Source organism: Epinephelus fuscoguttatus, linkage group LG4, assembly GCF_011397635.1.
Source record: "Epinephelus fuscoguttatus linkage group LG4, E.fuscoguttatus.final_Chr_v1".
NCBI classification, from domain to species: Eukaryota; Metazoa; Chordata; class Actinopteri; order Perciformes; family Serranidae; genus Epinephelus; species Epinephelus fuscoguttatus.
Window position 1 is genome coordinate 1,197,452 of NC_064755.1, and position 25,699 is coordinate 1,223,150.

The window sequence follows — 25,699 nt, forward strand, 5'->3', positions numbered from 1 at the left end:
GAGCAAAAATTGTGGGAGGAGATAGGTTTAATAGGTTTTACAGTTTTTGAAAAAAAAAAAAAAGTGATGGACTTCATAATTTGCAGTAGGTTTAAATATACAAGTTTCTTCAGTATTGGGGCTACATTTTGGTGAAAGCTGTAAATCTGTAGCACATGTGGTTGATTTGTTGTGAATTTTCAAAATTTTGAACTTTACAGGCTTGCTGTAGCGCCACCATCAGGACTATTGGCCTGTTTTTGCAGCTGAGGCAATCTGGCATGGGACTGGACCTTTGTGCAAAGTTTGGTAATTTTTCACGCATGGGAAGTAGGATTTCCTTGGAAGAAGAAGAAAGAAGAAGAACATGCAGGATAACAATAGGGTCCTGGCAGCTTAGGCTGCCCAGCCCCTAATAACAGTGTGGCCTTTTTCACACAATTACAGGTGTATTAAGAAGCTGTTCTGGAGCTTTTCATCACAAAACATGATCTTCATCAGCTACCATTGGACTTGATAGGCTTTCTAACTTTACATTATTATTATTAACCTTTATTTAACCAGGTAAAGCTTATTGAGATATAGAATCTTTTTTTTAAAAAAAAAAAGCGACCTGGCCAAGAGGCAGCAGAATTTTATAGTACAAACAGTAATGCAAATAAATAACAATCGTACAATAAATAAAAATAAAATGATCAGGGATAGATTAAAAGAAGTTTAACATCTGATTTAAAAACAGTGGCAACAAGGTGAATTCCGAGATAGGATGGGACCATACCAAGTAGAGCCTTATAAATAAAAGTCAACCAATGAGTGAATCCCTGACAGACAGGAATGACCATTCAGCTTTTTTGTACAAAGTGCAAATGATGGGTCAGATTTTTGCATCCAGTGACAAACCTCAGAGCACAATGATACACAGTATCCAGAGAACGTAAACATGTGACTGGTGCATGCATGTATAGTACATCACCATAATCAAGCAGTGGAAGATAAAGTAAGTGTGAAGTAATTTTGTTAAGAAGCATGTCAGACTCCCAGAACAGCTGGTGCTTCTCAAAGCAAGGATCCCTTAAATGGTTGAATTTCAAGCAGGCTACATCATCGAATCCCGCTGAAGGATTGTTTTCAGATTCCACTGAGGACCGAGTCCTTCCTTCAGAGAATTTTCAAGGATGCAAGTGTGTATCCTCAGTAGGCATTACGTACCCACAGTTTTTTGCGCACAATTTTCTGGAATTGAAGGCAGGCCTCTTCAATGATGCACACCTGGGCACTTGCTCGCATGTTCTAATGTGTGTTCACCTAATGCTACCTAGCCTCTGTAGGACCTTACTTGGACCCATCCTACCAAGGAAGCATCCTTGACTCTGAGAAGCATTAAGTGTCATGGCAAACACAACCCTAGGAATTTGATGCTATTACTATTAGGGTGCTAACTAGGGGTGTAAAAATACATGTATTTGTATAGAACCAATTGGCATGGGGCTTTTGTTTCGGTATGCATTATGAGCCGAATGACATTTTGAACTATCCTATTGCTTTTCACTCAGCAAGGTTGTTACATCCTTCACTTGTAATTCCCAACTAGGCTACTTAAGGAGGTCTTTCCTTTAGTTAACACTCATTAGATATGATCAATATATCCTTATTAACAGGCTATGTACCACAGTCTTTTAAGGTAGCTGTAATTAAACCCCTCCTAAAAAAGCCCACCCTGGATCCAGAGGTGTTAGCCAACTATAGACCAATATCTAATCTTCCCTTTCTTTTAAAGATCCTTGAGAAAGTAGTCACACACCAGCTGTGTGATTTTCTCTATGATAATAATTTATTTGAGGAATTAGAGTGCATCATAGCACTGAGACAGCACTAGTTAAAATTACAAATGACCTTCTGATTGCTTCAGACAAAGGACTTTTTGTACTTGTTTTATTTTATTAGGCGTTTGACACAATTGACCATCAAATTCTACTACGGAGACTGGAACACTTAATTGGCCTAAAAGGTTCTGCACTGAGCTGGTTTAAATCTTATTTATCTGATCGTTTTCAGTTTGTTCACGTTCATAATGAATCATCCTTACGTACCAAAGTTTGTTTTGGAGTTCTGCAAGGTTCTGTGCTCTGACCAATCCTATTTACTCTATATATGCTTCCTTTAGGTAACATCATTAGAAATCACTCTGTAAATTTCCACTGTTATGCAGATGATATACAGTTGTATTTATCTATGAAGCCAGAAGAAAGTAATCAATGAACTAAACTTCATAATTGCCTTAAAGACAAAAAAACCTGAATGAGCACCAATTTCCTGATGTTAAATTCAGACAAAACTGAAGTTATTGTTCTTGGCCCCAAACAACTCAGAGACTCTTTATCTGATGACAGAGTTTCTCTAGATGGCATTGCTCTGGCCTCTAGCACTACCATAAGAAACCTCAGAGTAACATTTGATCAAGATTTGTCTTTTAATTCTCATTTAAAACAAACCTCACAGACTGCGTTTTTTCATCTGCACTATGAGCTCTCTAAGATATGACGGAGCTTGACTATTTAGAGCTTTATAAGTTAACAGTAGGATTTTAAATTCAATTCTGGATTTTACAGGGAGCTAGTGCAGCGAAGCTAAAACAGGAGAAATATGATCTCGTTTCTTAGTTCCTGTTAGAACACGTGCTGCTGAATTCTGAATTAGCTGGAGAGTTTTTAAGGACTTACTAGAGCTACCTGATAATAGAGAGTTACAGTAATCCAGCCTAGAGGTAACTTAAGCGTGGACCAATTTTTCTGCATCTTTTCGGGTCAGGATAGGCCTAATTTTCGCAATATTACGCAGATGAAAAAATGCAGTCCGTGAGGTTTGTTTTAAATGAGTTATGGAGTTTAGTTAATTGATTGCTTTCTTCTGGCTTCGTCGATAAATACAACTGAGTATCATCCGCATAACGATGGAAATTTATAGAGTGATTTCTAATGATGTTACCTAAAGGAAGCATATATAGAGTAAACAGGATTGGTCCGAGCACAGAACCTTGCGGGACTCCAAAACAAACTTTGGTACATAAGGATGATTCATTATGAACGTGAACAAACTGAAAATGATCAGATAAATAAGATTTAAACCAGCTCAGTGCAGAACCTTTTAGGCCAATTAAGTGATCCAGTCTCTGCAGTAGAATTTGATGGTCAATTGTGTCAAACGCCGCACTAAGATCTAATAAAACAAGTACAGAGACAAGTCCTTTGTCTGAAGCAATCAGAAGGTCATTTGTAATTTTAACTAGTGCTGTCTCAGTGCTATGATGCACTCTAAATCCTGACTGAAATTCCTCAAATAAATTATTATCATGGAGAAAATCACACAGCTGGTCTGCGACTACTTTCTCGAGGATCTTTGACATAAAGGGAAGATTAGATATTGGTCTATAGTTGGCTAACACCTCTGGATCCAGGGTGGGCTTTTTTAGTAGAGGTTTAATTACAGCTACCTTAAAAGACTGTGGTACATAGCCTGTTAATAAGGACATATTGATCATATCTAATATATGAGTGTTAACTAAAGGAAAGACCTCCTTAAGTAGCCTAGTTGGGATGGGGTCTAAGAGACACGTTGATGATTTAAATGAAGAAATCACTGCGGTCAATTCTTGAAGAGAAATTGGGGAGAAGCAATCTAAATATATATTAGGTTTTACAGCTGTGTTTGAGGTTAGATAGGTACTATCTGAGGACAGGAGGTCATGAATTTTGCCTCTAATAGTTAGAATTTTGTCATTAAAAAAGCTCATAAAATCATTACTGCTAAGGGCTAAAGGAATACAAGGCTCAATAGAGCTTTGACTCTCAGTCAGCCTGGCTACAGTGCTGAAAAGAAACCTGGAGTTGTTCTTATTGTCTTAATGTTGAGTAATAGTTTGCTCTGGCATCGCGGAGGCCCCTCTTAAAAGTTTTGAGACTGTCTGTCCAGATTAAATGAGATTCTTCCAGTTTGGTTAATTGCCATTTCCTTTCAAATTTTCGCGACATTTGTTTTAACTTAGGGGTTTGAGAGTTATACCAAGGAGCCAACTTTCTTTGCTTTTTTAACTTCTTTTTAAGAGGAGCTACAGAGTCAAGTGTTGTTCGCAGCGAGCCTACGGCGCTATTGACAAAATGATCAAAGTCGGTACGGGAAACCTCTGTTCCTGAGGGACTTGGTATTGAATTTAACGACGGAGTAATCTTTTCCTTAAATTTTGCGACAGCACTATCTGATAAACATCTAGTATAGTAACTGTTGCTGAGTGGCGTGTAATCGAGTAAAAAGAAATCAAAAGTAATCAGATAATGACCCGATAGCGAGGGATTCTGTGGAAAGACTTTTAGGTTATCAATTTCAATTCCATACGTCAGAACTAGGTCGAGGGTATGGTTAAAACAGTGAGTGAGTTCATGTACACCCTGACTGAAGCCAATGGAGTCTAATAATGAGATAAATGCGGTAGCCAGGGAGTCATTATTAACGTCGACATGAATGTTAAAATCGCCTACAATAATAACTTTATCTGATTTAAGAACTAAATTGGATAAAAACTCTGAGAATTCAGATACAAATTCAGAATACGGGCCAGGAGCACGGTACATTATAACAAATAAAAGTGGCTGCGAGGTTTTCCAGGTCGGATGTAAAAGACTAAGAACGAGGCTTTCAAATGAATTATAATCTAGTTTAGATTTAGGGCTGATTAACAGACTAGAGTTAAAAATGGCTGCAACTCCCCCTCCTCGGCCGCTGCCTCGAGGAATGTGGGTATTATCATGACTGGGAGGAGTGGACTCATTAAGACTAACATATTCATCTGGACACAGCCAGGTTTCAGTGAGACTGAGTAAATCAATATGATTATCCGATATTAATTTGTTTACTAACACTGCGCGATAGAGACCTGATATTTAACAGTCCGCATTTAATTCTCCTGTTTTGTCTTTCTGTCACAGAAGAGGTTTTAATTTTTATGAGGTTGTAATGTACAACTCCTCTTTGCTTAATTTTAGATTTAAATAATTTAGGGGGTCGGGAGACAGACACTGTTTGTATAAAACTATGAAAACTATGGCTGGGTAACTGAACCAGAAGCTCAGAGAGGCGTATAGGACTGCAACTCTCTGTCCTGGTCTCAACTCTGGGTTGTCACGGATTTAAATTACTAATAAAGACCAGGAGCCGAGTGCACCAGCTGGGCGTAAAAAAGAAGGTCTTAACTCTTACGCCGGACTTAACTACGTCCGACGTTGTGACTGGAATTTACACCGCGTGCACCAAGCCTGACTGACAACGGTCGTAGCTGCGCCTGGTCTTACAATGCGCGTCCACGTGAATACACGCGAATCGATGACTGTTGCCAAGCAACACACTTCTACCCAAAGCGCTCTCAAACTTGTCCCCACAGCTGGAAGAAGAAACAATATGGAGAACACTAATCAAAAAAAAAGGAAGGTAAATTTTACAGATGGAGAAATTAGGAAGCTGATAGAATTATATTCAGAACATAAGGACATCCTCACGGCAAGATTAAATAACACCAACACCAACAGGCACAAACTGTCGGCGTGGAAAACAATCACTGCGTCCATAAACAATAACTGTGATGGAGGACTGCGGACAGTGGAAGAGGTCAGGAAAAAGTGGAAGGATCTTTTGTCAAGAGCCAAAAAAGACTCTTCCATTCTCAAAAACCCGCCGACTGGGGGAGGACCTCTCCCGAAGATATCACCTTACAGCGCTATCATAATCGAGCTGTTTGGAGAGGACTCCCCCACCTTCACGGGTCTGAACGGGATTGACAGCACAGAAATGTCAGCAGCCGTTGATGTGTGTGAGTCGGACCGCTGCAGCACAGACTATGGTGTGACAGCTGTCAGCTGCTGTCAGAGTGGTAGGTTATTAACAAAGTAGCTTTATACTACAAGTGACTTTTTCCTACAGTCATCAGTTCGGCCTATATTGTCTCAACAAACTTTGAATACAATGTTGCAATTTTACAGACTCAGCCGACCTCCCCACACAAGAGGGAAGCCCAACAGTGTGCCTCACCACACACACAGAGACGCAGGAGGGATCACAACATCAGTCTGCTGCCCCCCTCCCAAAACGGAGCAAGAAGGATTTAGCGGAGCTGCAGCGCATCCTTGTTGAAAAGGAGATCCTTCGTGTGGAGGCCGAGACTGCCAAACTTAAAGCAGAGCATGAAAAGTTGGAACTTGAAAAGACAAAACTCAGACTGGAAATTAAATTACTGGAGAGACAGGAGAATAGACATAACTTCTCTGAAGACAGTCTGTCATTTACCATACTCTAATGAGATACTATTGATTGATTGACATGTTCTATTTATTTATTTATTTTCCATGTTTCCTGTTTCATAGTTCACCATATCCTTGTAATGATAAAATTACTTATGTGATCAATTTATAGCCATAATTTATATTTATATTACTTAGAGACTAATTACTTGTTTGTTTGTTTATTTATTTATTTAAAATAGGCTTTGATAAAGAAGATTACAATAAAAACAAATCATTTGAAACAACAGTGTCTGATTATAAAAATTCAAGAGAATCAAATTAATTCAACTGAAACATCAAAGTCTGATTAGACTATAAAAGTTCATTTTACAAATAAAGTTGCACTAATTTATAATATTTACATCATTTTCTCACTCCATTCTGTACAATACGTTATCAGTCCTACAAGTTATTGATTATATGGTTGCGGGCAAGTCGTCCGCTGATATCTTCAGGGATTGCAGGAGCAGGGTTCTCATCCACCTCCGGCACCACGTCTTCTTGCCTCGGAAGAGGGATCCTCTTTTTGATGCAAATGTTGTGTAGCACCGCGGCAGCAGCAATGACAACACAGACACGCTCAGGATGCATTCTCATTTCACCGTGGAGGCAGTGAAACCTATAAGCAACGAAACATATCCATAAACATCATCACTATACACATTGCATATGCCAAACTATGATTTTTGTGTTTTTTTAGTGGTGTTTATGCCCATAAACTAAATACTGACCTCCGTTTGAGCACCCCGATGCATCGCTCCACAATATTTCTTGTCGATGCGTGCTTCATGTTGTAGTTGTGCTCTTGTGCTGTTCTCGGTGCGATGAGAGGGGTCATTAACCACCGCTTCAGTGGGTATCCACTGTCTCCGAGGAGAAGACCAGTCACTCTCCCTGCCTCAAAGTCCTGATACAGGGCACTTTCTCTCAGGATGCGGGCATCATGGGTCGACCCAGGCCACCTTGCTACGAGGTCGATGATGGTCATGTCAGAGTCACAAACAAGCTGAACATTTATAGAGTGGTAACCCTTCCGATTTACGTATAAATATTCATGTTCAGAGGGAGCTTGTATACGAACATGAGTGCCGTCAATGCAGCCGACAATACCGGTTATGCCCGATGTTAAATAGAAGTCCTGCTTGGTCCTTGCGGACTCTTCTTGCGTGGGTAGGTGGATGTTATTCCTTACGAACCGTTGGAGGGCCAGGGACACTCTTCTAATTGCCCGGCATGCTGTTGTCCGGTGTACATTGATCATGTCCCCCACTGTATTTTGAAAGGCCCCGTTGGCGTAAAACCTGAGCGCAATCAGCACCTGCAGGGCGGGGGACAGCGCCGAGTTTCTGTCAGACCGATGCTGCAGTTGAGGGGAGAGCTCTTCAATTAACTCAAAGAGCGCTTGTCTGCCGAAACGAAACCTCTCTATCAGCTCACTCTCTGTATACACATCGAGCGGGTTTGTCCTGTCACGAATGACTCTTTCCCGTCTAAATGCTCTCTCGTTAAGCATCCAGTAAATAAGACGTCTTGCCATCTTTCTTTCTTTTTTCCGGCCGTTTGATTCCGTTAAAATTACCATGGCTACAAGTCCGAGTTTCCAACTTACGCCTGCTCCACATTAGGCGTAAAAGTTACACCCAGGCGGAAGACACACAGGGCTTAAGTCTAACTGGTGCACTCGTCTTAACCTTAAACTGGTCGTAACTTTCCGTTCTAAGTCGGACGTAACGTTACACCCAGGCGTGCGCCCAGCTGGTGCACTCGGCTCCTGGATCCTAGAAATGAGAGCAGCTCCATCCAAAGTGGGATGAATGCCGTCTCTCCTAATAAGACCAGGTTTTCCCCAGAAAGTTTGCCAATTATTAACGAAACCCACATCGTTTGCTGGACACCACCTGGACAGCCAGCGATTAAATGATGACATGCGGCTAAACATGTCATCACTGGTCAGATTTGGGAGGGGTCCAGAGAAAACTACGGAGTCTGACATCGTTTTTGCATATTCACACACCGAAGCAATATTAATTTTAGCGACCTCCGATTGGCGTAACTGGGTGTCATTGCCGCCGACGTGAATAACAATCTTACTGAATCTACGTTTAGCTTTAGCCAGCAGTTTTAAATTTGATTCAATGTCGCCCGCTCTGGCCCCAGGGGTACATTTGACTATGGCCGCTGGTGTTGCTAACTTCACGTTTCTCAGAATAGAGCTGCCAATAACCAGAGTTTTATCCTCAGCGGGTGTGTCGCTGAGTGGGGAAAAGGGGTGGAAACGTGAACAGGCTGGTGGTGAGCCATGGGCTTCGGCTCGGAGCTGTGCTTCTGGCGAACTGTAACCCAACCTCCAGGCTGAACGGGAGTTACCGGAGGACAGTTAGCAGAGGCTAAGGCTATGCTGTGTGGCTCCGCACTGGCTACAGGGGGCTGGCTAACTACCGCGGCTACTGAATGGTTTTCCATGGTGCGGAGCCGCGCTTCTAATTCACTAAGCCTCGCCTCCAACACAGCAAATAAGCTACACTTATTACAATTACCACTGTCGCTAAAGGAGGCAGAGGCATAACTGAACATTTGGCACACCGAGCAAGAGAGAGCAGAGGGAGAAGCCATCGCTAACTGTAAAGCTAATGTAGCTAACAAGGCTAGTAACGTGCAAACAACAGCTAAGAGTTTAGCGAGAGAGTCGTAGAAAGAAGGAGAGCTATAAGTGCTTAAACAGAACCAGTGTGGGTTAAGACTTGAAGTAGATGTTAAAGCAACGTTAAAGCAACTGAAGTGAGAAAGCAGGCTACTAGAATTCACCAGAGTAGTACAGAGACGCTGTCACAGAAACACCGGAAATGACACAACTCGCTTACCGCAATACGTCAGCATAGCAGACTCGTCCTATTACTGCATTTGCTAACTCGGCCATTCTGGATGTCACTAACTCAGCTTTTTCTCCGGAGCCTTTGTGCTCCACTGTCTCAACTGGTTAACTCGTATTGCAGCGGTGCCTGGATAGTGTGACATCATGTCTGCAGAGATTCGGCGGAGCAGCATTTTTATCCAGTTTTAAAACATTTTAAATCACTCTAAACATTATGCCTCTGGCTAATGTTTGCTTTTAACGTTTTATTTTTTTACTGGGTGAAAGTTTTTTAGTCATCGGACGTTTGGATCTTAAGTTTTTAAAGAAAGGCCTGGTGAGCCGCCATGGCAACACTGGACGCTGCCGACTCACCTGGAAAATTGGAACAAATGCTGAACAAAGCATACAAAAAAATCGCTAACCTTCTCGAGGACATTGAGCGGATGTAGAATGAGCTCCAGAGGAAGGATTCCCTGCTGATCACCCTCAGGTCCCGTTTCCCGACGCTGACCAACTGGCTGGAGACCTCACGGACTGGTAAGTCCGCTCCGCAGAACTGTGCGTTCACACCGGACGCGAGTGAAGCGAATTGCACGCGCGTGACGCGAGTAACGCGCCGCCCGTAACGCCCGAGTTTCGACGCCTGACCATTTTGTTCATTCGCGTCATCGCGTCATTCGCGCGAGTAGCGGGAATGACGGAGCTAAGCTAACCGGAGCTAAGCTAGTGCTAACGTTCATAGTACAACCATTCTGCAAACTAATTAAACACACATATTTACAGAACTTACCAAGTCGACCAGTCTCCTCGGCAACTTTCACCCAAGCCTGCTCCTTTTTGTTGCGGTCTCTGTAGAGTAGACACGTAGTATCATATAGCTCCGGGTAGCCGCACACCGCAATGATAAGTTTCTCCTTCATCTCGGCATCAACAACGGGACGTCGGGGCGTCAAGACGTCACTGACGACCATGGCGGAGATAACCACCATCGCTGCTTTGTTGTTTACTTTCTCTGGAAGTCCCAGAAGCGTCGGAGGGCCAAACGCCGTCGTTTTTGGATTCACCCTATCCTGCAGAAGCGCATCCAGCTCGGCGAGTATCACCACCTCCTCCAGGAACTCCGTCTGGATGATAGCCGCTTTCAGCGGTACTTCAGGCTGACTGGGGCCCAGTTTGAGGACCTGTTGGCGGGGGTTGGCGCCAGGATCTCCGGGCAGGACACCAACTACAGCCGCTCCGTTTCAGCTGCGGAGCGCCTGTCCATCTGTCTCCGGTGAGTAGCAGTTTATTGTTGTTGACACACGCCAGTGACGTCGGGAGAATCTCAATGCTGATTGGCTTTCGCGGTACAGAGTCACGCGAATTCGCCTCAAAAGTTCAATATTTTCAACTCGAGCGATGAGGCTATCGTGTCTATCGCGTCCATCGCGTCGCGCTAAACGCGTCCATCGCGCCGCCCGGCGCGAATTCGCGTCTAATCGCGTCTTTGCATTGACTTTGTATGTAATCTTGACGCGCGAATTTGCGAATTCGCGTCCAGTGTGAACGCACAGAACGCACTGCTTTATTGCTTAATTTAAAATAAAGTATTTCCACGTGAGTATATGAATATTGGCTTTATCGACCTGTAGCACAACAATAAACGTTATGTTTATGAATTAAGTGGATTTAAAACCGCTGGTTTTTGTATTGGAAAGCAGTGAGAATGTAAAATGTTCCTCAGTGCATGGACAGTGTGGTCACAAGTTGATCTAGCTAATTCCCAACTGGCTGTATGTTGTCGGATTTTTAATGGATCTGTCAATAAAGTGGCGTACCCCGTTAATGGTGCGCTCTTAATTTATTTTCCCATGACGAAGCGGGTTCGAATCCCGTGAAAATTTTCTTTTTTACGTTTCACAGGGCTGAACGGTTCTTTAATATGGCACATGTTTATTTAGGCAGGCACCAGAGACGAAACTGTGTAGGCCTATTTAGAAAATTTATTCGAGATAGGAGTTAGATTTACAGGAAAAGCAACTTGGCCTCTTCCTGTTTTCAACATTCCGTCATAACAAGTGTGATTCAAACCGCGACTGAGTGTCGGTCCGTGACTGGGATCCTCCAACAAGAGTCCAAAGACGGATCAGGTCGGCTATGTTTTGATATTCTTCCGAAAAACTGAATAAAGAGGCCTTCGCGAGGACAGCTACGTGTTCTCTTCCTGGTTGAAAACAGCTGTTGTCACTACGACAACCACAGACGCATTCGGCTGAAGGTCGCCAGTTAACAGGGTCGCAAGTAAATCCGAAACACCGGCGACCCGGGACCCACACCAAGAGACGGTACCTGTTCCTGCGGCCACAGACACCATGCCCCCGCCGACGGACACCACAGCCTTCCCTCCACTCACTGGTAGCTGCCCTCCAGCAGGTGGGTGTCCAACAGGGAGCCGTCCGCCGGCGCCGACCCGCTCCTCATCCCAGCGCAAGCGGCTCGTGAAGGACGCGGTGCGCTGGCACTCCTCCCGTTCTCCCCGCCTGGCGAGGGATCACACCCGGAGTCCTGGTGTGGGTTGGCTAGGTGGCTGAGCTGGCTTGCTCCCCTGAAGACCGAGCGGACACTCCCACAACCCTGGTCATCGGGGACGCTATCGTGCGCGTCCGCATGAGGGAGTAGTTAACCTTGTCGTTCCCTGGAGCCACCGTTACCGACGTAACCGGGAAAATACCGGACATCCTGAGCTCCCATCCGCAGGCGAAAAGGATTATTATCCACGCAGGTGCGAACGACATCGCCAGGCAATAGTCCGAACTTTTAAAGCAGGATTTTAGACACCTTTTTAACTCCATCTCACAGTCCCAGGTGACTGTTTTTATCTCCGGCCCCACCCCCACCTGTGGCAGAGGGATCGGCAGCTTCAGCCGTCTGGCATACGGTGTTCAGCATGCAATTTTCCCCAAACCCCCACCAGCTGCTCTGTCCAACACCGATTGATGTCCCCCAGGTCCATGCTCCTATCCACTCAGTTCCACCTCTGACCACCATACACACAGTACCGGACATGGACCTCATATTCACATCAACACCTCATCCATTCCGGTAAGCATTACACTACATCAACACATCAGACACCGCCATACTCACTCCGCGAACCTTCATAACCTTCGACCACTCACAAAACACCCACAGCCCACCTCCATGATCAACAAGCCTCCTGTCACCATCAATGTGGCACTTTTTAATGTTCGCTCTCTTTTAAATAGAACTTTTTTAATGAATGACGTGATTTCAGATAATAAGTTAGACTGTCTTCTTTTAACGGAGACATGGCTTGGCACTGACGCACCTGTTGTACTCACCGAGGCCTGCCCACCAAATTTTAATTTTTTGTTTTCTACTAGAGAGGGTAGAAGAGGAGGCGGGATGGCATCCATTACAAATGACACACTCACCTCAAATGGAGTGTCTTTTAACAGTTACAAGTCATTTGAGTACCATGCCTTTACTTTTAGCAGCCCTCCGATTCTTTGCATCACTGTTTACAGACCACCCCATCACTCTAGTTCTTTTATCAGTGAATTCTCTGAACTTTTATCAATCATTCACACCTCTTATAGCAGGATTTTAATAACTGGTGATTTTAATCTACACGTTGATGATACCTTGGATCCAATATCCAGAGAGTTTTTAAACCTTTTAAATTGTCTTGATTTTAAGCAGCACGTCACACAGCCAACTCACAACAGAGGACACACCCTGGACCTGGTCATAACCCATGGCCTGTCCATCGGTGTGTCCTCTGTTGTCGACCTGGCTGTGTCCGACCACTACTGTGTATTTTTTAACATCACCAGTTTTAACCAGGAGGAGGCCCCGGTGAGAACAGTGAGGAGGCGCTATCTAACTTCTGAAGTCGCTGCAAATTTTATCCAGATTTTACAGAGCACTCCTGCTGAAGTTTTACCTGCACCTTGTGATTTTATCGTTGATAATTTTAACAGTAAACTGAAGTCAACTCTGGACTTAGTAGCTCCATCTGTAACTAAAACAATAAAAAGAAAACCTACACCCCCGTGGAGAAAAAACGATGAAATCAATAAACTGAAAAGAGAATGCAGGAGTGCTGAGAGAAGATGGAGAAAGAGTAAACTGAGCTCATTATGAGATTTTACGTCAACAACTCAAAACCTACAATAACGCAGTCAAAAAGGCACGAATTTCCCATTTCTCACAACTCATCACCAACCATAAAAACAACCCCCGGTTCCTCTTCTCCACTTTTAATATTTAACAGGCACTGATTTTAATAAAGTTCTTAAGACACCAACAGATGATCTTTGTGAAGACTTTGCAGACCACTTCAGAACTAAAATCAAGGACATCAGATCCAGCCTGTTATCCAAGAAAGTTTTGTCTGTTAACACACCTGGACTGTTGTCCTTGCCTGAGGAAGCACTGGAGAGTTTTGCCCTGGTTGATGCAAGGACACTTGGTCGAGTTTTCTCCCAAGTAAACCCAACAACTTGCCTTTTAGATCCAATTCCCACATCACTTTTAAAGACGTTTTATGGTTTCTTTGAGGAGCAGTTTTTAAACATCATGAACTGCTCTCTTCAGACGGGTGTCTTCCCCACCGCCTTTAAAACGGCGGTGGTGAAGCCCCTTCTGAAGAAGAGCAACTTAGACCCCAATGTTCTTAATAATTACCGACCTGTATCCAACTTACCGTTTTTAAGTGAAATTTTAGAAAAACTGGTTTTTAACCAAGTTAATGACTTTTTAAATAGAAATAGCATTTTAGAGAGGTATCAGTCTGGTTTTAGGAGGAACCACAGTACCGAGACAGCCCTTCTAAAGATTATAAACGACATCAGGTGGAATTTAGATAACAAAAAGCTCACAGTGTTGGTTCTACTGGATCTAAGTGCCGCTTTTGATACGGTAGACCATCACATTTTATTAAAAAGACTCAGACATCTGGTCCGCCGCTCCGGTACTGTTCTTAACTGGTTTTGTTCTTATCTCACAGACCGATGCTTTTATGTAAGTATGGATACATGTTCCTCAGGAACCCATGAAATTGGATGTGGGGTTCCCCAAGGCTCAATTTTAGGTCCACTTCTCTTTAATCTTCCCCTTGGGGACGTCATCAGGAGACACGGCATCAGCTTCCATAGTTATGCCGATGATACACAGCTATACATCGCCATGTCTCCTGATGACACAGGGCCAATTGATGCCCTTTTTAACTGCATTGTAGACATCAAGTCATGGATGGCAGAGAATTTCCTACAGCTCAACCAGGACAAAACTGAGGTTTTAGTTATAGGTCCTGAAGGCCAGAGAGAGAAACTTTTACCAAAACTACAGGATCTTAAACCAACCCAATCAGTAAAAAATTTGGGCATGACTTTTGACTCTGAGCTGAATTTTATCCCACATATCAAAAATATAACGAAAATAGGTTTTTATCACCTTAAGAACATAGCCAGAGTCCGCCCGTTTCTCTCTCAGGCCAGTACGGAGGTGCTAATGCATGCTTTTATTTCCTGTCGCTTAGATTACTGTAATGCCCTGCTCTCTGGTCTTCCCAAAAAGAGTATTTTAAATCTCCAATTATTACAAAACTCAGCCGCACGCGTGCTGATGAGGACCAGAGGGTGGGAGCATATTACACCGGTTTTAGAGTCGCTGCATTGGCTCCCCGTCCGCTTCACGATCGATTTTAAGATTCTCTTACTCGTTTTTAAATGTCTTAACGGCCTTGCGCCCTCTTATTTATCTGATCTGCTTTTACCATATCAACCCTCGCGGACCCTGAGGTCCTCCGGCACTGGCCTTTTAACCATACCAAAACCCAGAACAAAAACCCATGGTGAAGCAGCATTTAGCCACTATGGCCCCCACCTGTGGTACAGCCTGCCGGAGAGCCTCAGGACTGCAGAGACTGTTGATATTTTTAAAAGAAGATTAAAGACACACCTTTTTAATCAGGCCTTTAACTAATATTTTAAACTCTTCTTATGTTCTTATCTGGTTCTATCCTACTTTATGTTGCTGCTTTTATCTTGCTTTTTAAGATGATATTAATCTTAATTTTTTGTTTTTATTCATCACTGGTACTGTATCTATTCTATTTTATTTATAATCTTATGTATTTTATTTTTGGTACTGTATTTATTTTATTTTATTTATTCTTTTAGTCCTATTTTATGCTTTTAGTCTTTAGCTTTTAACTCCAGTGTTTCCTCAGGGGGGTCCTCCACACTGGGAGCTGTGTCGGGTCTGCTATTGGGGGTGCTGTCCTTGGGTCCCTTCGGCCCAGCCGGCTGGGGGCTCCTCCCTTCGATGTGGGGGTCCACCTGTCTGTCGGAGTCGGGGGGCCTGGGTGCTGGTCCCCCCCGATGGCACGGCCTGCGGCTCCTCCCAGTGTGGACGGCCCCAAAGGTGGCGTTTCCTTGATCCTCAGTGCCATGCCATGTCTCCCTATTGTGTGTGTGTGTGTGTGTGTGTGTGTGTGTGTGTGTGTGTGTGTGTGTAGTATGAAGGGTGGGAGGGAGGGGCTTTCTTTCTTTGTAATTGTTTTTCTTTCTTTAATTGTGTTAATTGCTTTTAATTCTGTAAAGCACTTTGTGTTGCATGTCCGTGCAGGAAAAGCGCTCTACAAATAAAGTTGATTGATTGATTGATTGATTGACGTGTGTGGTTGTGCTGCTGCCGTGGTCCTGCCAAATGCCTCCTGCTGCTGCTGTTATCATTAGTCATACGTCTACTGTTATTATACACATACGATTATTGTCACACATGATATCATGATCAGATATTAATATATTATTATTAATTATAATATTATTACTATAATTAATGTTGTTGTAAGCTACTGTCATTACCATCTGTCCTGCATCTGTCTCTGTCTTTGTCTCTCTCTCTTTCTGTCTCATTGTGTCATACGGATTACTGTTAATTTATTACGTTGATCTGTTCTGTACGACATCCATTGCATGTCTGTCCGAGTTTTTCCTTATCCACTGTGAGGATCCAAAGGACAGAGGGATGTCGTATGCTGTAAAGCCCTGTGAGGCAAATTGTGATTTGTGATATTGGGCTTTATAAATAAAATTGATTGATTGACTGATAATAGAATTCTAGTGGTCAAGTGGAGTTAATGCCATTTTAAAATTTTCAACACTAAGCAGCATTCAGACAGATAGTAAAGGTAAAAAAGGCAAGTGCAGTTAGTTAGCTTTAAGTGTTTCAGTGAGTGTGCTCAGTTAGCAGTAAACTATGGCCCATCATGTTGATAGAGGTAAAAATTGAATGCATAATGTTTTTAATTGCATACAGTATCTGGTTTTGTGTATCCTTAGTAGTCAATTTATGGCAAAGTAGGGCCCCTAAAACTTATCCTGCTTAGGGCCCCCAGATGTCCAGGGCCGGCCCTGCCACCCACCCCCAAACCAGAGCATTCTACTGCAGTGTGACACACTGGGAGGCTGCTACTCTAAGCTAGCTTGTTACAAGATGGCTGAGCCCAAGGCTAACGGCCACAAATTTGAATTTATGAGCAGGTACAAGAAGATTACAGTGACTGTTTGATAGGTGGGCTCTGTGATTTCACTATTGTGTGATGAGATGGCTCACAACAGCTGGCGTCTCCGTAAAACGTGTTTGGGATGACCAGGGATCGACACAGTAAACTCACCTATTGTTTTCCTGATAATGCTACGCTGTAAAAAACAAATCTGTGTAAAAATCAGCATGAGGAGAGCCAGTTAACATTGGCCTCGTTTCCCAGTTAAGAGCGATCTTTAGACTTAAGAGCACAGTTAAGAACGTCTTTGGTAAGAAGGGTCGCTAAGATACGAGTGTTTTCCAGATGCGTTCTTAATGCCCTTCTTAGGATCGCTTTCAAGATCGCTCTTTAAGAAGCTCTTAACAGGAGCTGGCCACTACCGCGGTGCTGAAACTAAATCAATCGATGTCAGGCAAATCGATCACCCACCACTTAATCAGCGCATAAGTCACACACAGCGCTGCTACCTAACGCACTAATTCCCTGCTGCTTGTGTGTATGTGTGTTCTAATAATTCTAATGAAAAACTAAGAAGATAAATATTTGTTAATGACCTATTTTCATGATGAAAACAAGACTACAACTATACAAAAAGTAGTCTTGGTAAGAGAATCATGAGGAAATGTATTATATTCAAACAAAAAAAACACAGACGCCTTGCTGAGGCCGGTGCCGTCTCCCACCACCTCCAGGAAGCTCCCCACTGCATAAAAACGCTGCGCAGCCAGGCACTGCACCTCCGGGCTGAGGGCGAAATTGCACCGGGTTGCCGGATGTGTGGAGACACTAGTTGATAAGGCGTTGTATCTCAGCATGGGGCAGCCGGTACTTCATTTGGACAGCCTGGTCTGGCAACACGTCGAGTGGGCTGAAGTGCTGACGCACAAATGCATTTACATATACACGGCAACGCTGTTGGTTAGCAGCGAGAATATTCTGTAAAGCAGCCATGGTTCCTCACACATGTATGATGTGGCAACGCCTTTATGTAGAGTAGCGGGTGAATTGTCCCTTGATGAGGTTCCAGCTGAGCTCAATTACACCTGTCAGATGTGCACAGCACATACAGGAACACACTTGTTATTCCTCATACTTATTTTTCTTATTATTATTTTTCTTACACCAGATTTTGGTGCGTAACTTGTGTGACAGCTTTGAGTGTACATAGGGTCTTCATAAAACATATAGATTCAAGATTCAAAGTGTTTATTGTCATGTGCACAGTAAGGACACGCGATTCCCTGCAGAATGAAATTCGTTCTTTTCTGTCACAAATTAATGCTAAACAATATAAATCTGAAGTATAACATATAATATCAAAATATATACGGTGTGCACTGTTTAAATATCTCCTTGCTTTGTGTAATATTAATTTGCCTGACGCAGCTGGATCTGTGAGCGTTTGGTCGCTAAGAGCTGTTTTGTTTTATGAACTGGTAAAAAGACACCCCAGATGATAGGTCAGTCAAGTATGGTTCCATCATTGTTCCAAGTCAAAAAAAATCATACTTTATGATGTTAATTTTGATAGATAAAAATTAAATAAAAGAAAAAAAAAAAAAAAAGAAAAAAATTAAAAATCAAGAAAATGTCTGCATTTCTACTCTTTTGCTGTGTTGAAAATGTACCATACCAAGACACCACTGTATCATACAGTCAGGTCCATAATTATTTGGACAATGATACAGTTGTCATCATTTTGGCTCTGTACACCACCACAATGGGTTTTAAATGAAACAATGAATACCTGCTTAAAGTGCAGACTCTCTGCTTTCATTTAAGGCTTTTTTCAAAAATGTAGTATGAACCATGTAGGAATGACAACCATTTCTTCACACAGTCCCCTGACTTTAAGGGCTCATAAGTATTTGGACAAACTAACATAATCATCAATTAAACAGTCAGTTTTAATACTTGGTTGCAAATCCTTTACAGTCAATGACTGCCTGAAGTGTTGGACACATAGGCATCATCAGATGCTGGGGTTCTTCCCCGGTGATGCTCTGCCAGCCCTGTATTGCAGCCGTCTGCACTTCCTGCTTGTGTTTTGCGTGTTTTGCCCTCAGTTTTGGCTTCAGCAAGAGAAACGCATGCTCAATTGGATTCAGGGCAGATGATATGACTTGGCTATTGCAGAACATTCCACTTCTTTGCCTTAAAAATGTCTTTGGTTGCTTTTACAATATGCTTCAGGTCATTGTCCAACTGCACTGTGAAGCATCGTCCAATGAGTTTTGAAGCATTTAGTTGAATCTGAGCAGATAAAGTAGCCCCAAACACTTCAGCTTTCATCCTGCTGCTCTTGTCAGCAGTCACATCATCAATAAATACAAGAGAACCAGTTCCACTGGCAGCCATGCATGGCCATGACATAACAGTACTTCCACCATGCTTCACTGATGAGGTGGTGTGCTTTGGATCATGAGCAGTTCCTTCCCTTCTTCCTTCTCTTGTCTTCCCATCATTCTGGTAGTTGATCTTTGTTTTATCTGTCCATAGTATGCTGTTCCACAACTGTACAGGCTTTTTAGATGGTTTTTGACAAACTCTAATCTGGCCTTCCATTTTTAAGGCTAACCAATGGTTTGCATCTTGTGATAAACCCTCTGTATTTATTCTAGTGAAGTCTTGTCAAGCTTACAAAAGCAGCAGGATGAAAGCTGAAGTGTTTGGGGCTACATTATCTGCTCAGATTCAACTAAATGCTTCAAAACTCATTGGACAATGCTTCACAGTGCAGATGGACATTGACCTGAAGCATACTGCAAAAGCAACCAAAGACATTTTTAAGGCAAAGAAGTGGAATGTTCTGCAATGGCCAAGTCATATCATCTGACCTGAATCCAATTGAGCATGCATTTCTCTTGCTGAAGCCAAAACTGAGGGCAAAACACGCAAAACACAAGCAGGAAGTGCAGACGGCTGCAGTAAAGGGCTGGCAGAGCATCACCAGGGAAGAACCCCAGCATCTGATGATGCCTATGTGTCCAACACTTCAGGCAGTCATTGACTGTAAAGGATTTGCAACCAAGTATTAAAACTGACTGTTTAATTGATGATTATGTTAGTTTGTCCAAATACTTATGAGCCCTTAAAGTTGGGGGACTGTGTGAAGAAATGGTTGTCATTCCTACACGGTTCATACTACATTTTTGAAAAAAGCCTTAAATGAAAGCTGAGAGTCTGCACTTTAAGCAGGTATTCATTGTTTCATTTAAAACCCATTGTGGTGGTGTACAGAGCCAAAATGACGACAACTGTATCATTGTCCAAATAATTATGGACCTGACTGTACCAACCAAACCGTGAATTTTGTGAACTGTTACTCCCCTTGGGCTAACATTTGTCTCGGCTTCCAGAGCTTGGCTGCCCATACCAGAGAGTGAGCGTTTGGCTGCCGGGCTTAAGGTAAGGGATGTGGGCTTAACTGTTGCCTTGCTGCCTGGCACTGATCCGACGGCAGTCATTTGGTTAGCTCACGCTCTGTGGTCAGACACTGCTTAGCGTCTGTACTCCAGTTCATTTGTAGATATTAAACACACGGACATTACCTTAAAACAAAAACTTCATAGAGATAAGGGGGAAACTCCACTGTCTGTCTTCCTCACAGCACTTAGAAACATCTCTAATAAATTTTAGTTCTGCACCAGGTCCAAATCATCTCTCTTGACTACTTTGGCATGCTACCTTTTAAACTAACACCAAAATGTCCTCCCCTGTTGCGCGCCCCCCTTGGTGGTTAGGTTTAGGGCAAAGGGTTTGGGTAAGGTGTAGGCAGGAGGAAAGACATATCAATGTAGAGCAGACTTCAACACAATACCAAAACCAGCTCTACCACTAGGTGAGCCCACCCCACCTTACCTGATAGCCATGCAGGACAGCCAATAGGGAGACAGTGTGCCGTGACAATAGAAGGAGAATTTCAATTAGTTCTGCACATCTTATTGTCATAGTTTGAACAGGCCTGGTGAGCTAAATCCTTTCCATCTGCTGATCTAAGAGCTGATACATACAGTGTGTAGTTTCTACCTGTAGACTTCCCTTAGTCTCCGTTTCTTCTCCTGCTCGTTGACTTTACTGTCCACGGCCATGATTAACTCCTTCACACAGCGCAGAGCTTCATAAACAGAGCTGTAGTCTTTATCTGAGTCTGTTGGAGCAGTGAGGTATCACATAAAACACATAAAACACATCTTGTGTAACTGCACTATGATACTGATATAGTTCAAGTGTCATACACTGAATTATTAAGTAGGTAGATACATGTTATCTCTGGTTAATTGCTGATGGCACAGTTCTTAAACTGAGGTTTTCAAAGAAACACTAAATACAGTAGCAATATCATCTCCAATCACTGACCACTTTTTGCATTGATTCCAAATTAACAATACACTGTCCACACCATTCACTGACTTACATTTTACACTTCTGTGTTGGTTGGGACTTGTTACAGGGTGTGTCTCTGTCCTTACCTTTAGTGTGCTGAAGTATCCTTTGGATGAGAACAGGATATTTTGTGATCCTCTGAGTGACCAACAAAATGCACTCTGGAATACTGAGTCTCCGCACAATGCTGCTGCTCATTGTCCTCTGCACAAACAAGAAAATACACAGAGGTAATTTCACAATCAAATACCACAGATGCAAAGGAACCACAGGACTGTAACATCCCCTGATGTGTTAAATATATATAGAAAGAAGCTGGTATGAGATGGGTGCTGACCTTGATGAAAGCTTGGAAGCGTTTATCTTTGGCATGTAGGTCTTTGTAGAGATTGACAGCTTCATTGTGGCGACTGCAGAACTTCCCATAAATTTTCTTCATACGATCAGCACTGCAGCCTGAAAACTGAATTTAAAATCAACATTTCAAGTTAAATTGAAAGCCTCTAGACTGTTTTCAGTTTGTTCCAGTCAGTAAACATTGTCTCTATTGAGTTGAATTGCCAGGGGACAGAAGTGAAGTCTGCTGAGGTCGGTTTAAAGGGATTAGCCTTCATTTCATTGTCTATGTCTCCATATGTTGGTTGAATCAGTGATATCACCTTCAGATATGTCTGAGCCCATATAGGATGTGCTATTGTTGTTATTAAAGGGTCATTCTGTACATTTTTTATGCTTTTCTATGAATGGGAACATGTGTAGTGGTCTAATTGATTATCTTTTTATTTTTAAATAAAGCCAAAACCTGTTGTTTTTAGATGGATGTAGTACTTATGGTGACATGTAAGTGACATCAAATGAGTTTTACAGTGACCTGGGAGCCAAAGAGGGTGCACAGATGTACATAGAAGGGCCAATTTAAAATTCTCGCCTTAACATTTCTCTACTAAAACCTCCCTTTATAAGCTTCACTTTATAAGCATCTGTCTATGCACAGGTAATGCTCACATGTTGTGATATAGTTTGCTGGAGCTTTTGGGTTGCAACTGCATAATTTCAAAAGGATCTACTCTAATGGTGTAATGATTTATTTGTTTGTAGGCTGTTTCCTATTTCCTATTCCCATTGCTGCAGATTCCTAAGCCAGATGCATAGTGAACAAAAAGAAGAAGAGAAGAACACTTTTTAAAAAATAATGCAGGCACAGTTAATGGCGGAGTGCACCACTGAAATGGTCTGATCAGTCTGAGAGTTCAATAATCTCATAAATCTAAATTCATTCATTCATTTCATTCATTCATTTTCTGTAACCACATATCTTGTTGGGGTTGAGGGGGCAAGGTGTGGGGTACACCCTGGACAGGTTACCAGACTATCACAGGGCTGACACATAGTGACAGACAATCATTCACTCTCACATTCACACCTACAACCAATTTAGAGTCACCAATTAACCTGAATGTCTTTGGACTGTGGGAGGAAGCTAGAGTACCCGCAGTAAACCTATGATGACATGGGGAGAACATGCAAACTCCACACAGAAGGGCTCCCTCTGGGTTCAAACCCCCCACCCCAGGTTCGACCAGGAACCCTCTAGCTCTGAGGCGACAATGCTAAGCATGGCACCAATGTGCTGCCCTATCATCCCAGCAGCCTCTCCTCTTCTTTTTCATACTCACCTGGTTGAGCAGGATGTCCCCGATGCTGCAGATGTAGAAGCTGTTGTTGTTTTGTCCCTTAACTGTTGAAGCCCTCTTTCTCTCCAGGAGCAGGGTGAGGAAATGTGAGTGTGTGTCAAACAGGCTGTCCAAAACTGGGAAAATCTAGAGAGAATGAGCAATAGAGTAGCTCTTAATGTGTGTATTTTAATGATGATTTTCTTAGAAATAATGCTTGTATGCATGTGTCTATAGGTGGAACTACTCCTGAGCACATTTATCACCTTGTCCAGAGTGTGAGTGTCAAACTGCAGCTCCTTCTGAAGGCCTTTATAGTAAACTTCAGACATGATCTTCAGCGTCCTCACATGGTGGACCTCTGTCTGGAACAACTCTGTGGAAAGAAAGGGCTCTTATTTCCACAGGTATGGATATGTGGAAATGAGAGCATTCACATGTAAAGTTTAACTTCCTTCCAAAATAAGTGACATCATATCTTACCATAGATGACATCTTGTTTCTTGATTTCATCTTTCCTCAACATTTTCAAGAACTTCTTATCCATCATACCGCTCCAAGAATCAGCTTCCAGATCTTTAATGTCACACTCAAACTCTCCAATCAGCTGACTGTCTATCATCTCAGTACCTTCAACACACACACACACACACACACACACACACACACACACACACACACACACACACACACACACACCAGAACCAAAGAACCATTTAAAGGGCACATGCAGAAATCTGTATCAACATCAGGTTTGTCAGACACACAAAAGTACACTCTCCAGTTTTTTATACAGTGGCATGCAAAAGTTTAGGCACCCCTGGTCAAAATTTTGTTTAGTGTGAATAGTTAAATAAGTAGAAGATACACTGATTTCCAAAAAGGAAAAAGTAAAGGATGACACATTTCTTCATTATCTTAAGCAAGATTACTTTTTAATTTCAATCTTTAACAGTTTCAAAATAACAAAAAAGGAAAGCCTGAAGCACAAGTTTGGGCACCCTGCATGGTCAGTACTTAGTAGTGCCCCCTTTGGCAAGTATCACAGCTTCTAAATACTTGGTAAACAGGTAAGAGTCTTTCAGTTCTCTTTTGAGGTCTATTGACAGATTTTTAATGATGTTTAGGTCAGGGGACTGTGAGGGCCATGGCAAAACCTGCAGCTTGAAATTAACTTACTTCGACATTATACTGTATACATTACATTGTATGTGTATAGTACACTTATCATTAACAACTTTTTCAGTTGAAGACATTTTAAAAAAAAACACCACTGAACCACTGAACACGACTGTGAAGAGAAACCTTAGATGATGATAATACTGATCATCAGTCTGATGATCAGTATTATCAGTGGTAGCCTGGCGTTGCCAGACCCAAATCGCAAAATGCGAATGGGTCTGGACACAGACTGTACATTTCCTGTATTCCCAAGGGGCGATATCAACGGCTGTAACTCAAAGTGCCCCTTCACACAATTGGAAAGATGGAAAACCAATCAGAGTAAATGAAACATGTGACGTAGGCTAGCACAATGGCACTGTAAGCAGACCAGCAAGCTGCAGCAGAGATGAGGTGTGATGATGTCTGGGAAAGAGTGTTGCCGTCTTTGCCAAAAAAATATGTTAGTAAAATGTCCGCTGCGGATTTCCTTCTCACTGTGGACTCCGAGTTTCATGGCTGTGATTCCCAGCTTGGTTGCTTCCCTGACCTGCTCCTCCATGAGAGCAACTAGCAGAGAAACAACAATAGCCACTGGGTTTTCACTGAGTCCCATCTTCTTCCCGATCAACGGAGCCAGTTGGTAACCAAACCCCGTAGGAAGGACAGCAAACACACAATTTTTTTCAACAAAAGCTTTCAGTGCAGCCGTTTGCTCTGCTTTTAAAGAAGAGCCTTTATGATTGCAAGGCCAGACTGATCTGCGGAGCGAAATAGAATACGAGCTCGCGAGATTAGGATGGTTTCACCAGGCTAGTTCAGTGTCAGCACTCACAAATATCATATATATCAGTGTCAGCACTCACAAATATCATATATATCCATCTTTTAATAACGCACAGCAGTATCACAAATGGACGCGTTTCAGCACTGGGCTTTCCTCAGCGCTGAGGGGGGGACTTGTGAAAAAAATAGTCGCACCAGAAGAATTATTTACACTCACACCAGTGCTCCCAATTATATTTAGAGGTTGCACAGATGAAACACAGACCGAAACGGTCGCAATTTTGAGCCCTGTAGTTCATTATGGATTTCAAGGTGTTTTTAGGATCATTGTCCTATTGTAGAAGCCATCTTCTCTTCATCTTCAGCATTTTTACAGATGGTGTAATGTTTGTGTCCAGAATTTGCGGGAATTTAATTGAATCCATTCTTCCCAACCTGTGAAATGTTCCCGGGCCACTGGCTGCAACACAAGCCCAAAACATGATCGATCCACCACTGTGCTTAACAGTTGGACAGGTGTTCTTTTCATGAAATTCTGCACCCTTTTTTCTCCAAACAAATATTGTCCAAAAAGTCAGTCTACAGGACCTGTTTCCAAAAAGCATCAGGTTTATTTAGATGTTCCTTTACAAACTTCTCATGCTGAATTTTGTGGTGAGTACACAGGAAAGGTTTTCTTCTGATGAATCTTCCATGAAAGTCATATTTGTACAGGTGGCGCTGCACAGTAGAACAGTGCACTATCACTCCAGAGTCTGATAAATCTTCCTGCAGGTCTTTTGCAGTCAAATGGGAGTTTTGAGTTACCTTTATAGCAATCCTACCAGCAGCTCTCTCAGAAAGCTTTCGTGGTTTTCCAGACCTCACTTGACCTCCACAGTTCTTGTTAGCTGCCATTTCTTAATTACATTACACACTGAGGAAACAGCTACCTGAAAACACTTTGCAATCTTCTTATAGCCATCTCCTGCTTTGTGGG

General features: G+C 42.6%; 2 protein-coding genes across 5 annotated transcripts in view; both read right to left on the reverse strand.

Annotated features, from left to right (window-relative positions):
• akap13 (A-kinase anchoring protein 13) overlaps positions 1-25,699 on the reverse strand; it is a 207,115-nt gene that overhangs the window by 62,479 nt on the left and 118,937 nt on the right. For all 4 annotated transcript variants that reach the window (XM_049574388.1, XM_049574389.1, XM_049574390.1 and 1 more), the window contains 6 exons: positions 23,257-23,403; positions 23,040-23,149; positions 22,777-22,920; positions 21,438-21,563; positions 21,187-21,304; positions 20,744-20,864 (listed from right to left, as the gene is read on the reverse strand). In XM_049574388.1, the coding sequence (XP_049430345.1) occupies positions 20,744-20,864; positions 21,187-21,304; positions 21,438-21,563; positions 22,777-22,920; positions 23,040-23,149; positions 23,257-23,403 (766 nt within the window). The remainder of the gene's footprint in view (positions 1-20,743; positions 20,865-21,186; positions 21,305-21,437; positions 21,564-22,776; positions 22,921-23,039; positions 23,150-23,256; positions 23,404-25,699) is intronic.
• LOC125887573 (putative nuclease HARBI1) lies at positions 6,516-7,412 on the reverse strand. Its single transcript, XM_049574531.1, has 2 exons — positions 7,037-7,412; positions 6,516-6,924 (listed from the first exon to the last, which is right to left on the reverse strand). Exons 1-2 carry the CDS (start codon positions 7,291-7,293, stop codon positions 6,708-6,710), a joined length of 474 nt encoding a protein of 157 aa, XP_049430488.1. The 5' UTR covers positions 7,294-7,412; the 3' UTR covers positions 6,516-6,707.

What these genes read in the sequence shown, in the direction of transcription:
- LOC125887573 (XM_049574531.1), bottom strand. Translation starts at nt 7,293, where the DNA reads ATGACCATCATCGACCTCGTAGCAAGGTGGCCTGGGTCGACCCATGAT. An exon ending in ATCGGGGTGCTCAAACGGAG is followed by an intron (nt 6,925 to 7,036) that starts GTCAGTATTTAG and finishes CGTTGCTTATAG; the next exon opens with GTTTCACTGCCTCCACGGTG.